The 14,682-nt window shown below is 38.2% G+C and overlaps 1 protein-coding gene across 2 annotated transcripts in view; it reads left to right on the top strand.

Annotated features, from left to right (window-relative positions):
* The window catches only part of NELL1 (neural EGFL like 1), an 875,786-nt gene extending 870,634 nt beyond the window's left edge, over positions 1–5,152 (top strand). For both annotated transcript variants that reach the window (XM_060606214.3, XM_060606213.3), the window contains 3 exons: positions 608–784; positions 3,164–3,388; positions 4,817–5,152. In XM_060606214.3, the coding sequence (XP_060462197.2) occupies positions 608–784; positions 3,164–3,388; positions 4,817–4,867 (453 nt within the window). In that variant the 3' untranslated portion in view covers positions 4,868–5,152. The remainder of the gene's footprint in view (positions 1–607; positions 785–3,163; positions 3,389–4,816) is intronic.
* Positions 5,153–14,682: the final 9,530 nt, after the last annotated feature.

The following is a 14,682-nucleotide window of genomic DNA, read 5'->3' as shown; positions in this document are numbered from 1 at the left end:
AGCCTATCTTGTAGAAGAAAAATTGTTTTGAAACCGGAAGCCCTGGCGATGCTCCTTAGAGATCTTTAACTCCATACTGGATAAGTCATTTAGCCTCTCTTGGCCTCAGTTAATTTTTCTGTAAAAAAGGGTAAAGTCAGACTTCCTCCCAGAGTTGAGACAGAGATAAAATTAGATGAATACATTTGAATGCATTTGGTGGTATCATTGTAAACTGGGAAAAATACAGGAGCATAGTTTTCCCATTAAACGAGTTCTTGAACATATATGCATTTTTAAATCCTTGGTTTAATTGTAATTTTACTTAGAAATGTAATTTTTGGAAACATTTAAGAAAAAAGTTTCAAGGAACATACGACTTTTTGAATTTAGAAATATCTCCATTTTTACATGAGCTGCTCTGCAGGCAAGGTTAGCGAAAGACAGGGTGTGTATATGTGTGAGTGCACACACGTGCATCTGTTTTAAACAAAATGAAAGGTGGACAGGGGAGTACTTGGACTCTAAGAAATCCTTCCTATGTGCTCTGTTTATAAGGTTTCCCTTTCCTAGTGCAGCCACCTTGTTTCCCTAATGATGTAACCTCCTTAACCTCATCTCTAAACAGGATGGAAAGATCTTCTGCCGACGGACAGCTTGTGATTGCCAGAATCCAAGCGTTGACCTTTTCTGTTGCCCAGAGTGTGACACCAGGGTCACAAGCCAATGTTTAGATCAAAATGGACACAAGCTCTATCGAAGCGGAGACAATTGGACTCATAGCTGCCAGCAGTGCCGGTGTCTGGTATGTCAGCTTCCCTTAGAATGTTTTCTCCCTTTACTCTGGAAAGGTTGCAAACTCAGTTGCTTATGGGTTTTAGTTTCTGCTATTTTTGATCCTATTCAGGAAACTTGAGTCTTGTGGCTACTACGGGGCATATGCTCTGCCTAAAGACGTTCAGATTCTACTATTTAAAACAATATACAAAGACAGGATGGGGGGATGGGTGATATAGCTGACGGGGACAAAGGAGTGCACTTCTGATGAGCACGGGGTGATGTATGGAATAGTTGAAATCACTATACTGTATATCTGAAACCAATATAACTGTGCATGTTAACTGTCCTGGAATTAAAACACAAAACAAAAAAATCAATATACAAGACTAAAAGAATGTGTTTATGGGTCAGATTTGGCTCAACTTATGTTAGTTTACACCTACTTTTTGGCAAATCCAGATGAAGCGAAATCTCTGCATGATAGAAAACTTTCAAAGCCTTGACCGGGACTTGTAGTTCTTAAAGAGCCAAATCTTTGATTTCTTGGGACCTAACCATTAAAAGTTTCAATAGGAGACATAACAGAACATGGTAGAAATATCAGGGATGGAGTCATAGAGACTTAGAATTCAGTCTCGCTTCTCCCACCTGCTAGCTCTGTGTTATTAACTCAGGCAAATCCTCACCTTGCACTGATCATTCTTTCCTTGTACACAAGTGGAATACCAATTTTGTAGGACTGTTAGGAAGATGAGAGAACATATGTGAAGTGCAAATACAGTGCTTGACACATAGAAGGTACTTAGCATACAGAAGTCACTACTGATAACATTCTCTAGATGTTTCAGATGCTAAACCTTCATATAGAACAAGTAGAGGTAATTTTGGATCTTCATATAAAGATACTAATGGTATAATCAGATTTGAGAATGTCTGAAGAAAAGACTAAATTTCTGGACCTAGTTCTTTCTCTTTCAAATCATACCACAAAGTTTTCAAAGGATGCAAAGACTGTTTGGCTATATAATCCTAGTGAATCTTATGTTCCTTCTATGAGGGAGTCATAACTATTGGAACAAAGTCACAACCAAGTCTACTTGTAATAGAACCTATAAGCAGGATTCCATAGTTTAACATTTTCTAAAATTAGTGATTTAGTCCGTGAATTCTGTATGAAAGTAAGCATTTAGAGAAATTGTACTGTAAATTTCTCTCAGATTTTCTAAAGTCTCCTGGTGAATGTGCAGATCATCTTAGTAGAATACATTCTTCTGAATCACCCCTAATACTGAGGAGTAGAATTCAGATATATTCAAATCAAAGCCATTTTTTTTCAAGCTCCCATCCAAGGGCAACTGAACCCAACACAACTATATCAGTCTGGAAAATTGCATTTCTTTTTCAAGAAGTCAGTCATCAGGCACTTAGAAGAATTGGGATTAATTTCAGACATGAAATTTTCATTGAATTTCAGAAGTGTTTCCATGTCCATCCCTAGCCCCTAAGGCTAATATCTCCTGGGAAAACTGAAGATGTTGAACACGTAGCTTAATAATTGAGTATACTGTGGGTTATATTTACTAAATAGACTCTGGATGATATAATGGTGAGCATGATAGACCTTGTCTGTTATGTAGCTGACCAAATCGTTAGGCGTGAGTTTTCATAAATTATAATGAATTTCCATAATAACTGAAGAGGCGGCTAGAGAAATAGTTATAGGCAGCTCAGTGGAGCCACAGTTGCCAGACTCTGAAACACACAGAGGCTCCATCTGAACTATAATACCTTGCTACATGTTAGTGATGTCACTAGCTAAATGTCACATTCAAAACCATTCTGAAGTAGTTCTCCTGGTCTCAATTTTAAATTTGATACTAAGAACTCAGTTTATGATGTTGTTGAAATATTACAGTGCTTCAGGTTCCGCTTTGACCTTAAGAGAAGTTAATTTCTCTTAAGACACTAGCCATCACCTTATCACCTATGCACTTATTTGTTCATTCAATTAGCATTTTTTTGACCAAAACTGTGCTAAGCATCAGGAAGATAAAGAAACAAGCCCAAAGCCTAAATGCTCAAAACTTAATCTGGAGTTGTACTGATAAGGAACATAAATGTGATGATAAAAAATAGTTATGGGGTGCCATTGGCACACAGATGTGGACCTGCCTCTTTCTCAGGCTGAAGTATAGACAGTCAGCAAAAGTACCATGGAGGAGGTGATATCTAATCTATGGGAGCTCTTCAAGGAGGAAGCACATTATACCCATAAAGGTGGAAGTAGAAACATACAGTGAGGACAGTGATGATAATTACTGTCCCTCCCCACCCCCGGCGGGACTTTGGGAGCATAATTGTTCATAAGAATAAAGATAAACCATTTCTGGCTCTCTCTCTACAGGAAGGAGAGGTAGACTGTTGGCCACTCACTTGCCCCAATCTGAGCTGTGAGTACACAGCCATGTTGGAAGGGGAGTGTTGTCCCCGCTGTGTCAGTGACCCCTGCCTGGCTGATAACATTGCCTACGACATCAGAAAAACTTGTCTGGACAGTTATGGCATTTCAAGGCTGAGCGGCGCAGTGTGGACAATGGCTGGATCTCCCTGCACAACTTGCAAATGCAAGGTAATTGGATGTCCTGAGGACAATTGGGCCTTGAACAGTTGTCACAGAGTACCTGCGGGAGGTTCATTCCTGATGTTTCTGAATGCACAGGTTCTGAGGGGCATGATGGAAACACAGGCAGGCATTTCCATCTCAAGGGAGGTTAATATGTCTGAGTGGATCGGAGCCACACTGTGTATATAAGTAAATTCCAAATGAACATGGACTAAAACAGTCCTCTCTCTTGCCTTTGAACTACAGAATTTTAACAATTGACACTAGGTCCAATTATGGCTGATTTAAGCTATTTTGACCTGCATATTAAAAAGGAAAGAAAGATCTCTTTTTCATGCTGGAAAAATTTATAAGCCCTTTCATGAAACTGTCAGTGTTAGAAGAAAGTGCTCTATGAAGTTGTTTGCTTTAATTATCACAGTATCTAATGCGGGGACTTGAAGCTTTTGCTGCAGGATTTAATTGTGATTATTTTCCTGTCATTTTGGAGGAATTCCCATGAGCGATCCTCATATGTCTTTGATATTAAAAACTGACCCCTTCCTCCCTACAAAGCTTGAGAAGAGCTATGGCTACAGCTGACTTGAAGCTGGGGTTAGGCAGCCATCTCTGCCAAAACATTGAAGATTCTCCTGATGAAGCACATTTAAAATATTAGTCTATTCGGTTCTGTCAAATCCTGGCTCAGCTTCAGCTATCAGTGGAAGGTTCCCAAGTCATCTCTTTATGGCTGTTCTAAAGGTGGATTCTTTTCTTTCTTCTGGAAAGTACCATCTTTAAATTCAGCCCCAATAGGAAAAGGCCAATATCAACCTGCACATAGCAAAAGAGCCACAGTCCCATGTGTACTTTCAAGCCCCAGTAAACTTAGCGACCAGGGGATGTGGAGACCTGTGTTATGTATTAGTATTTCTTTAAGGTCAGGTTTGAGATTCATTTAGGGAGATTATCAAGGTATATTAACATTAATTTCCATTAATTTGTATATCTAAATATGTACTGTTCCCTTCATAGTCACCACTGAGAGACTCTGTTCCTATTATGCAAACCTTTCTGGAACCCATTTTGGAGTTGCCTTCATGTTCTTCTACTTTTGATTTGCTTTGTCAATGACAAATTATCTTTGAGGGGTATGTTTTTGAAAACAATTTTATTTAGAATAAGTCCAGTGACTAAGTTGCGTGAACAACCTGGAAATACAGGGGATGAATCCCAAACATGGTTTGGGAGGTATAAACTTACACTGCCAGCAGGAGCTAGCAAAGGGACTCAAGAGGATCTCCTATGTCTTTCCTTCCCTCACCTCCTCTAGCATGTAGCATTCATGGAGCTTATCTCAAAATGGAGATGGTCATTTTGGATATGAAAATGCACACTGCTGATTGATTTATATCCTCTGTCTCAGTTGGCTAACACTTTTGTCTTGATGCACAGAATGGAAGTGTCTGCTGTTCTGTGGATTTGGAGTGTCTTCATAATAATTGAAGTATTTAAAATGGACTCATCATTGCGGGAGAAAAATGGACGAAATGACCATCCAGCATGGTGAAGAACAGGAATTGGTGTTTTGTTTTGTTTTTTACCACAATTACCAAAGTCTCCATCTGAGGAAGGTGTTTGGGGGTTGCCTTTTGGATCTATCACTTTGTTCATTCTTGCTAACCTAGTCTAGGTGACCTACAGTGGTTGTTATAAGAAGTTTCCCGTGTTGTAAATCACGTTTCCCTCATCAAATCATTTGCAAATACATTTAAATGATCTCATGGTAAATGTTGATGTGTTTTTTGGTTTATTTTGTGTACTAACATAATAGAGACTCGGCTCTTTTTATTTATTTTTTTCTTGAGTTTTGGATCAAATTCTGCAAATAAAGTTGCCTGTTGTGATTCTGTCCCATCCACTGCATACTTAGTATCAAGACCCCTGTGAAATGTTTTGATGAATGTATGTAGAGTCTAACTGAATCATACTTACATTTCAGACTGTTGAACACACTTAGATGCTCACTCATTCAGTTTAAACAAGGTGAAAGAAATTCTGATATAGTAAAGAGGGGCAAGGCCACAAACATGATTATACACTTATTGTTAAAAGAACTTTCTCCTCCCTCTTGCAAATAAGACAAAAGCTTAAGTCACAATTTAGAAGCAGCAATACTTACCAGCTTTCCAGGCACTGAAAAATTGATAACTTACAAGGGACTTGCATATCTATTAATTCAAGTTATCATCCTAGCACAGGTGAATGGTATCATTCCTACATTACATTACGTTCCTGCATTACAGAATAGTAAATTAATGGCTCCTGAGCAACAGTTTGTTTGGTTGACTTATACCATGTTGGGACTGGTGGCCAGCTCTCCTAATGCCTGCCCAGTGCTATTTTCTTTTAGACCACACCACCTCTCAGGTGGTGAAGGATACACCTTTAAGAAAAGTTACTTGTATGTTCAATAGTTATTTTAGAACAGTGAATGTTTTCATTTGAGCCACCAGCATATTTTTAAGAGTTGGCAGTTATTGAGTGGTACAAAACGAATAAAATGTGTAAATAACACTTTATCTGAGCTGAGAATTCAAACTTAGGTTGTAGTTTCAGCTAAATCACGTCATAGTGGTTTATAATACCTAAGGCTCTTGCATTCATTATTATTCTGAATCAAGTTGTTTCATGAAGTTTTACTCACTTTCCTAGTATCAAAAAAGATGTTAAGTCATTCATGCTAACAATATTTTAAATCCCCCAAAATAATAAAATTATTCATTAAAAATGACAAGCTCAGATTACCATTGTTCATTGATATTTGCCAGAGATTCTACTCAATATCAAATATTTTTGCGAAGTTCACTACATGAAATTAATTCCATGTGAATTAAATTATGTCAATAGTTTAAATACTGTATTTGACAACTACTGTTAAAATGTGGTAAGTTAGAAGATATCTCTCCTTTAACTCCTTAAATGCAATCATGGAATGGAGAACTTGAAAATGATTCTTTTAAAAATACGGGTGCCTGGGTGGCTCAGTCAGTTGAGCATCTGACTTCAGTCAGGTCATGATCTTGTGGTTCACGAGTTTGAGCCCCGCATCGGGCTCTGTGCTAACAGCTCGGAGCCTGCTTCAGATTCTGTGTCTCCCTCTCTCCCTGCCCTACCCCTGCTTGCTCTCTGCTCCTGTCTCTCTCTCTCTCTAAAAAATAATAAAGAAAATATTTATGACCCAGTATTAAAAAAAAATCTTAAGGGGCACCTGGATGGCTTAGGTCACGATCCTGCAGTTTGTGAGTTTGAGCCCTGCATTAGGCTCTGTGCTGACAGCTGAGATCCTGGAGCCTGCTTCAGATTCTGTGTGTGTCTGTCTCTGAAAAATGAGTCACATTAACAAAAAAAATTTAATTGTTTAAAAAAATGTTAATTTAAAATTATTAAAATTAAAAAATTAATTTTCATTGGAAAAACTAAGACATTTACAAGAATCATTCATAACCGTATAGGTCAGTGTTGGCAAATTATGGCCCTGGTGCTAAATCTGCTTCTATACTTCCCTGGAACACAGCAGGGACCATTCATTAATACATTCTCTACTGCTGAAGAGGTAGAATGGCAGAACTGAGTAGTTCCAACAGAGACCTCGTGGCTCACTTGGTCTTACCCTCTACAGAAAAAGTTCACCAGCCTCTGGTAAAGAAAATGACTAACACTGCTGTGTATTTTAGAATGGGTTTCCATTTTTACCAATGAATTTTCAAAATTTCACCACTGTCTTTATTGCACAGCCATCAGTGTTGATGGCTTATCCTAAAATAGGGGGTTTTTTTGTTTGTTTTTTTACAACTACATTCCTAAAATGTCAGTATTTTCTTCGTTTCATTTTAGATCTGGTGGGTAAATGTAACCTGTGCCAACTTGATAACATGTTATTGATATTTAGTAGCACAATTTACACTACTGCCAGCTTCTATCAATAAGGGGCTTGCTTCCTATCAAATAATTGATGACATTTTCTTATCAAAAATTGAGTGCTTTATACATAAGATACTCTGCTACACTCTGCTCAGAAAATAAAGATGAAAAAAATTGTCATTAAAGTTCACCATTATGTGAGCCTTTAGAGGTGTTGAGGATCTTTGAATCTATTAGGGGATCCAGTTGAAATAACTGCTTGAAATACCTTCTTGATTCAGAAATTTTAAAAAAGTTACTTTTTAAAAAAAATGTGGTAAATCTCTTGATGGAATTTGGTTAAGTCTTGTTCTATGATGTGGAATGTAAAATGGGTGTCCATTTAATGAAACAAAACTATATTTAACAAACCTGCCTCCTTGCAGACCCTAACCATTGTCTGCTCCACCACAAGAGTCAAGAAGCTAACACACAGTCTGGTAAGAAACAATGATCCATACATAAGTAATTGTTTAGCTACCTTCCAATTAACTGTATTGTCAAAACATTGTGATTCAGGAGAGTAGAATATGAGGGGAGAGGAAAGTTCTATGAACTAGATAAATCTATTAAAATAAAATTTACCTCACTCTTCTATGTTGCATATGAAATATATGCATGTGTATTATATATATTTTATATATAAGTAGAATATAAATATATAATATATATTCATGTGCAACCTATAATGCATATATTTTAATATATATATTCATATCTAATATGTCTGTGTGTGTGTGTATATATATATATACACACACATACATACATACATATCACCAGACTTCCCCTCTTCTGAGCTTTATACTTCTGTGCTTATGTCACTATTGTGGACTTTTAACAGACTATATAGGCTAGCCTATGTACAACCTTCATCTTATACCATCCAGCATAGTGCCTTGCATAGAGTACATCTTCAATTAATTGTAAAAATTGAATTCATAATCATCTTTTACAGTATCAAAAAGTTATCATCGGAGAGTGGAGACAATCCACTCTAGTGGCTTTCAAATGTTCTTAAGCGGTAAGACCTGTTTGAAAAATCAAAATGTATTCTGTGCTCCGATATAAAAATTCAGTAAAAGCAGTTTCTCTGTTTGGAGCAAGGGTTGAGAACCCCTTCACACATGCCACACCATAGCTCACAAACTTGAACAGCACGGTTTCAAAGTCATTGACCTGAACTTCATCTTCACCTCTACAGATGAAACCAACGCTCAGAGAGGTTAAGTGACTTGCCCAGAGTTCATAATTCATCATAGACCTAGAGCTACCACCCAATCCACACGGTTTTCCTTGTGCCGTCCTGCTAATGACCCCAAATGTTTTCCCACATTTCATTTTCAAGTGAGCTTTTCTTACTCCTTCTAAATGGATGACATTAAAAGACAATCATGGAGGAACTTCAATATCTGTAATTGTCTCTGTGTTGTGTATTCCTCCTGATTGTGATATTGCTTTATGAAATTCAGATACTAAGAACTGAGAAACATTCTAATTAAAAGCCTGACAGCATGCCTAAACCCACAGTAGTAACAAGCCATTTTACCCAATCTCATGCTCTATAGGAAAATTTTAAAATACAATTTTTGTGAGCACAATTCATTCCAGAAACATGCTTGTAATCCAAAGCACCTGTATATCAAAGTGAATTTCCCCATAAAAAATAATGGAAACTCAGATGACTCACTCCACAACTCCAAAATATTCATATAAAAATGATTATAATACTGCAATATAATACAAAATAATAAAGAACATATAAAATATAAAGCAAAATAAATTAACCTGCACTTACCTCTGAAAACCTTCATGGCTGGTGTAAGGGAGACAAGAGAGAGGAGGGTTATTGTGTAGGACGACTTTCACTATCACTAATAGAACCACTGCTGCCTGTTGGCTCAATGGAATCTTTTTCTGCATGGGGGACATTGTATACAATAAACTCTTGTCATATACTGTATTTAATGTAACTGTCAATAAGGCAGCAGAGGAAAGGGTTTATATCTGTAGGCAGCCTGGCCTAGAATGAAGCAAAGCATTCCTAAGCTTACTCTTGTATAGAAAGCAAAGGACTATCCATAGGTGTTTTGAAGTGACAAAAAATACAGTAGTTCCAGTTGTGGGCACCTTCCAACATTCTTAAAAGTTATTTATGCCAGACACCAGAGCCTGAGACCAAGCATCAGCAAGTTACTTGCAATCTAAGGTTTTACTGTACTCCTTGACACACACACACACACACACACACACACACACACACACACACCCCCATCAGAATACTACAAAACCTGGCACTGAAAGGCGATCTTGCGTATAGTCTGCTTTCTGATATTATTCATTTGCCCATTTATATTTTTTAACGCTTATTTTGAGAGAGAGAGAGAGATCATGAGTGGGAGATGGTCAGAGAGAGAAAGAATCCCAAACAGGCTCCACACTGTCACCATGGATCCCATGACCTGAGCAGAAATTGCGTCAGATGCTTAAACAACTGAGCTGCCCAGGCACCCCACACTCCTGCTTTAGTAAAGAGCCAAATGAATATAAAGGAGGGAGGTGGGAATACTTCTTTTAAATGCAAAATAAAAATATATTCTTTTGATCAAAACATCAAACACCATGCAGCTTGGGAAATGAAGATACTGTAAAGAAAATAGAACAAAAATCTGGGGTACTACATTCCATATTTACAAATGGTGAAGTATTGCCTTCAATCATGTCTGTGAACAGAGCTTTAATGATTCTATTGTGGGCCAGGGAAGAATTTTTCTTAGATTTTAATTTTAATTTTACATATAAAATTTGAAAATGGCATTGAAGGAATGAGTCACTGCACTAGAAATCAGACTGACAAAGGTTTTAATCAGATTTTTAAACCTCAACTATTATTGGGGACAATGGAGAAAAGTACCCAGAGTAAGTTGGAGGGAGTACAGTGACATAAATAGTGCATCTCAAAGGTCTCAGTAGATTGTGAGCCAATTGTTGACAGTCGACTATATGGACCCAGGCTTTTCACTTTATTCAGAGAAGCCACAAATTGGGATTTTACTGTGTGATGTTATTAGTCTTAAATTCTGAATCCAACTTTAAAAGAATGAATTCAGGACATACAAAACATGTTGGTGGACTGATGTAGCTCGTAGAATCAATTTGTCACAGACCTCTGGTTGAGAGCCACAGGAAACCCTTCAGTTAACTAATGCTACTTCAGAATTTATAGGTCAGCAACAGTTGCTTTTCTCTTTACCCCCTCTCCCCCTCCCTCCCATTTATCATTCACTTTAATCGTATGGCATTGAATGGTATCTAAGCCCCAGAATTTCCTTGGTGTGTTCTATATCTGCCTCTGCAAAGTGTGTGTATTGACATTTCTGCTGATTAGTTCAATTCTACTGGAACTAGAACACTTCTTAAATGAGTGGAACATCAGCATCCTACGTTTTAGAAGGCATCATTTGTAATCTTAAATATTTCCATTTCTGAAATCAATGATGCGTGTGTAGAAAGTACTCATTTGGAAGGCTTAAAATAGGAATATGTTACTTTTTATCAAAACTCTCCATTTCCCAAGCCACAGATATGGATTAATTCACACAAGTGCACTGACGATGACTAAGTGTTGTCACTCTTGGTGGAGGAACAAGACAGCTAGACTCACAATCTTTCCTGTTTCAGCTTCACTCTGATTCACGACCTGACAAATCCTAGCAGACCAGGGTACCCCAGGTAGGCTATGGCAGCAGAAAGCGTATGACCTGCTGGCAGGCTCTTGGAGTGTCATCTGCAGAGATAAAGAGAAACACAGAATACCTTCTCATTAACAATGGCAGAGCATCTTGGCAGCTGCAGTACATCCGAGAAAGAAATGTTTGTCATTTCTCTCTGTTAATGGATGAGAAAAAATGTGGACAATCAGTATAAATAAAACAGACTTAAAATTCTTTGCTATCAAAGAGAGTGAAAAGTGATATTGGGGAGTATCAGATTAAAACTAGCCTTGGGTATGAGTCCCCTGTGGCTGCTATGACAAATTATCACAAAGCTGGTGTCTTAAAACAGGAATTTATTTTCTCGCAGTTTTAAAGGCGAAAAGTATGAAAGTATCAACAGAGCCATTCTCCCTCCAGAGACTCCAGGGGAGAATCCTTTGCCTTTTCCAGCTTCATATGGCTCTACTTGATCTTGGTTTGTGGCTGCAACACCATTCTCTGCCACCTTGGCCACAGTTTCGCCTCCTCCTCTTCTCTGTTTGTCTCTATTCTAGGTGTCTCTTACAGGGATTTTCATCATTGGATTTAGGGTCAACCTAATAACACAGGAGTTCTTCTCGAAACCCTTAATTACATTTGCAAAACGCCCTTTTTAAAGAAGGTAACATTCACACGTTCTGGGGATTAGAATGTGGACATAACTTTTGGGAAGCCACAATTCCGTTTAGTACACTTTGATCAAGAAGGCCAGAAAACAAATCTTGATTTAACCCCTGTATGTGTCAAAGAGTTGTGATTCCTTCTTTCTCATGCACTGGGGTAGAACCATGTCTGTGTAATCCTCACTCCCATTTAGAGAAGACGCCCTTCCATCTACAGTGTCCAAAGAACCAATAGGCTGGAACTTACATATTCCAGTAATTATTTTCTGCAGAAAATTAAATTTATGGTCTAAGGGAGAAAAAAAACCATGAAAGGAATCCAGTAGGCAATTATAAAAACTAAGGGAATGATGAGGTCATGGATGCTTGGCTTTAGTCAATAATGCTTGGATAGTACTTGGTATCCATTCACAGTCCATCAACAACATTGCAAAAATTAAGAAGTAGAAAGTTCAGCTAAATGCTCATTTCTCTTTTTAAAAAGGACTTCTGGAAAAAGAAAAACCTTCTGACCATACAACAAAAAAATAGTCCGTCAGATATTTATCTGGAATTTCAAGCACATCATAAAATCTTCATTAATTCTGTGAAAGTCAATTTCAGCTTTCTCTCTCAGACTTAACAGTACTCCAGATAAAGCTTGAGACTAATGGTCTTTAAGCCCTGTATGTGAGTATGTGTTGCAAATATCTCCCTTTTCCCAGCAAGGTAACAGATCTCCCTAGTATACCTGATGGCACTATAGCATATCAATTTCCTCTCTTGATTGTGCAGTGGTGTTGGTTAAATTATAGTTTATCACACATTCTTCCCTTCATCTCATTCAAAGGTAGTTTAAAAGAACCCATCTCTGGGCATTGTGAAGAAATGTAGGCATTTTGTACCAGGAAATAGACTCACAAACCTATTTCAATTAATTATCAAATTAATGTTTCATGGGCAACCTAACAGGCTCTATATTTTTGGAGCTGCAAGGACTAATATAGAATTAATGTCCTATCTAATAAGGATGGTACTAAGTGGTACACAAATGTTGTCTCACTTCATACTTAAACCACTCCTAAAGCCTGGGGATAGTGATCCACATTCTACTGATGAGAGAATGAAGACATGAACATGTTTTATAACACACAGCTCTGTGTAGGGGTTCTGTGCTTCTGAAACTAAAGCTATATGGAATAGCTGGGAAATATTTAGAAAGGAAGCCTTGAAGTTGTCTTGAAGGATTAGGAACAGGAAGGTTTTCCCAGAATAAGGACAAGGAATGAAATCGGCTGGAGGAGAGTGAGTACTGAAAGTAGGCAGCATAAGTAAAGATTAGAATAGCCTTTTATGTCAGGCTGAGTGATTTGGACTGGGTTGTACAGGACCTGAGATGCATTCTGGTTCTAGTAGGACCACAATTTTTACTGTAATTCGCAGTAGGACCTTGCTATGCCTGGCACGTGCATGGCTAGAAGGCCATCTCACTCCAGGATTCAACAGCTGTTAATTTTCACTTTCACTTTCTAGGGAAGATGGGTAGTTACATTCAGCTGTCTGCAACCATCCCGCTTCTGCTTTCCTGAAGACCTGTGACTCTTCATTTGTTCTCATGAGTAGGGTTGCATTGTGAGCTGTGAAATGCATCCAGCTGTCCAGTCCCTGGCAGAAGCCTGTTCATCATCTGCCCTTCTAGTCTGGATCTAGATGGTTTAATCACACTGCCTTTCAGTGGGGAGATTTATCTTTCTAGTCACTTTACATAGCAATCTAAGAAAAGACGAGAAATCACTCTCCCCCCACAATGGGCAAAACTAGTAAAATAAAAAATGCCCACTGTCTGGAGCATGAAAGAAATGATATATTGTGAAAATTCAAACTTTAAGAGTAAAACAGGGGAACTCAGACCAAGAAAACAGTTTAACTGGCCTTTGAGAACTTCCCATGCAATGCACAATAGCAAAAGTGAGAGCATGAAGTGGTTTAAATGCTCATATAACAAATCAGTGTATCTGGCTCAAGCTTTGGAGCACCCAAACCAAAGACAATGGGAATTGTAGTATCTTGAGAATGTCCCCCCTGAGCACATGCATATGTCTGGTTCCAAAGAACTCTCTTCATTGTTAAGAAACCAGCTGCCAATAGTTTATGCTTTTCCTTTCAATTATTTATGAACTTATATGTATTCTAGGTATCGAATGTTATTTTACTGAGCACCTATTTTGGACAGTGTTATCTGGGGAAACAGGAAAAATGGCAAGGTACAGGCATTCGGAGGAAAAAGAAGTCACTTCCAGACAAAAGGGTACAATACACAGCATTACACTACTGAAGAAAACATTGCTGGGTAAAACAGCTCCTAAGGCTGGGCATTCGTTTTGCTAATGTTTAAGACAAAGACTAGGCGAGCTATTTTTAAGGAGCTCTGGGAAGCAAGGCATGAACAGTAACTGGTGGTGGTGTTACAGTACAGTTGGAACTAGACAAATACGGCATTCCTGAAGATTTGGTAGCATAATCGGGGGGCGGTCAGCAGGTGTGTAGGAGACTGGGGGTCAGCAACAGAAAATGCAGAAAGAAAGAAATGGCATCAGTTGAAGTTTGCTGACACTTGAGCAGATGTGCTGCACTGTTATAAGGTAAGAGGTGTCTAACAAGAGAGTTTGGTGCAAGGGAATGAAGTCACAGTACATGATTTTGATGCCGTAGTGAGTCTGAATGAAGCCACCAGCACCGTACAGAGTGGGGAACAAAATGGCAAGCGGAAGAATAATGAAGACAAACCGTACCTGGGAGACACAAGACAAAGTGGAAAAAGCATATGTCTTGGAGCCAAACAAGCCTGGGTTTGAATCCCAGTTTTTTCCCTTCTTAGTCCAGTCAACTGTGACCAAGTTACTAACCTGTCTAAAAAGCAACATCCTTGTTTACCAAAAAAGGGGATTAATACCACACACCAATGAGGGATTTTATGAAGTTCATTAACGTTATAGGTGCT

Source organism: Panthera onca, chromosome D1 (genome assembly GCF_046562875.1).
Source record: "Panthera onca isolate mPanOnc1 chromosome D1, mPanOnc1 haplotype 2, whole genome shotgun sequence".
NCBI lineage: Eukaryota > Metazoa > Chordata > Mammalia > Carnivora > Felidae > Panthera > Panthera onca.
The sequence above is the reverse complement of the archived record's forward strand: the minus strand, read 5'-3'. Positions and strand labels throughout refer to the sequence as shown.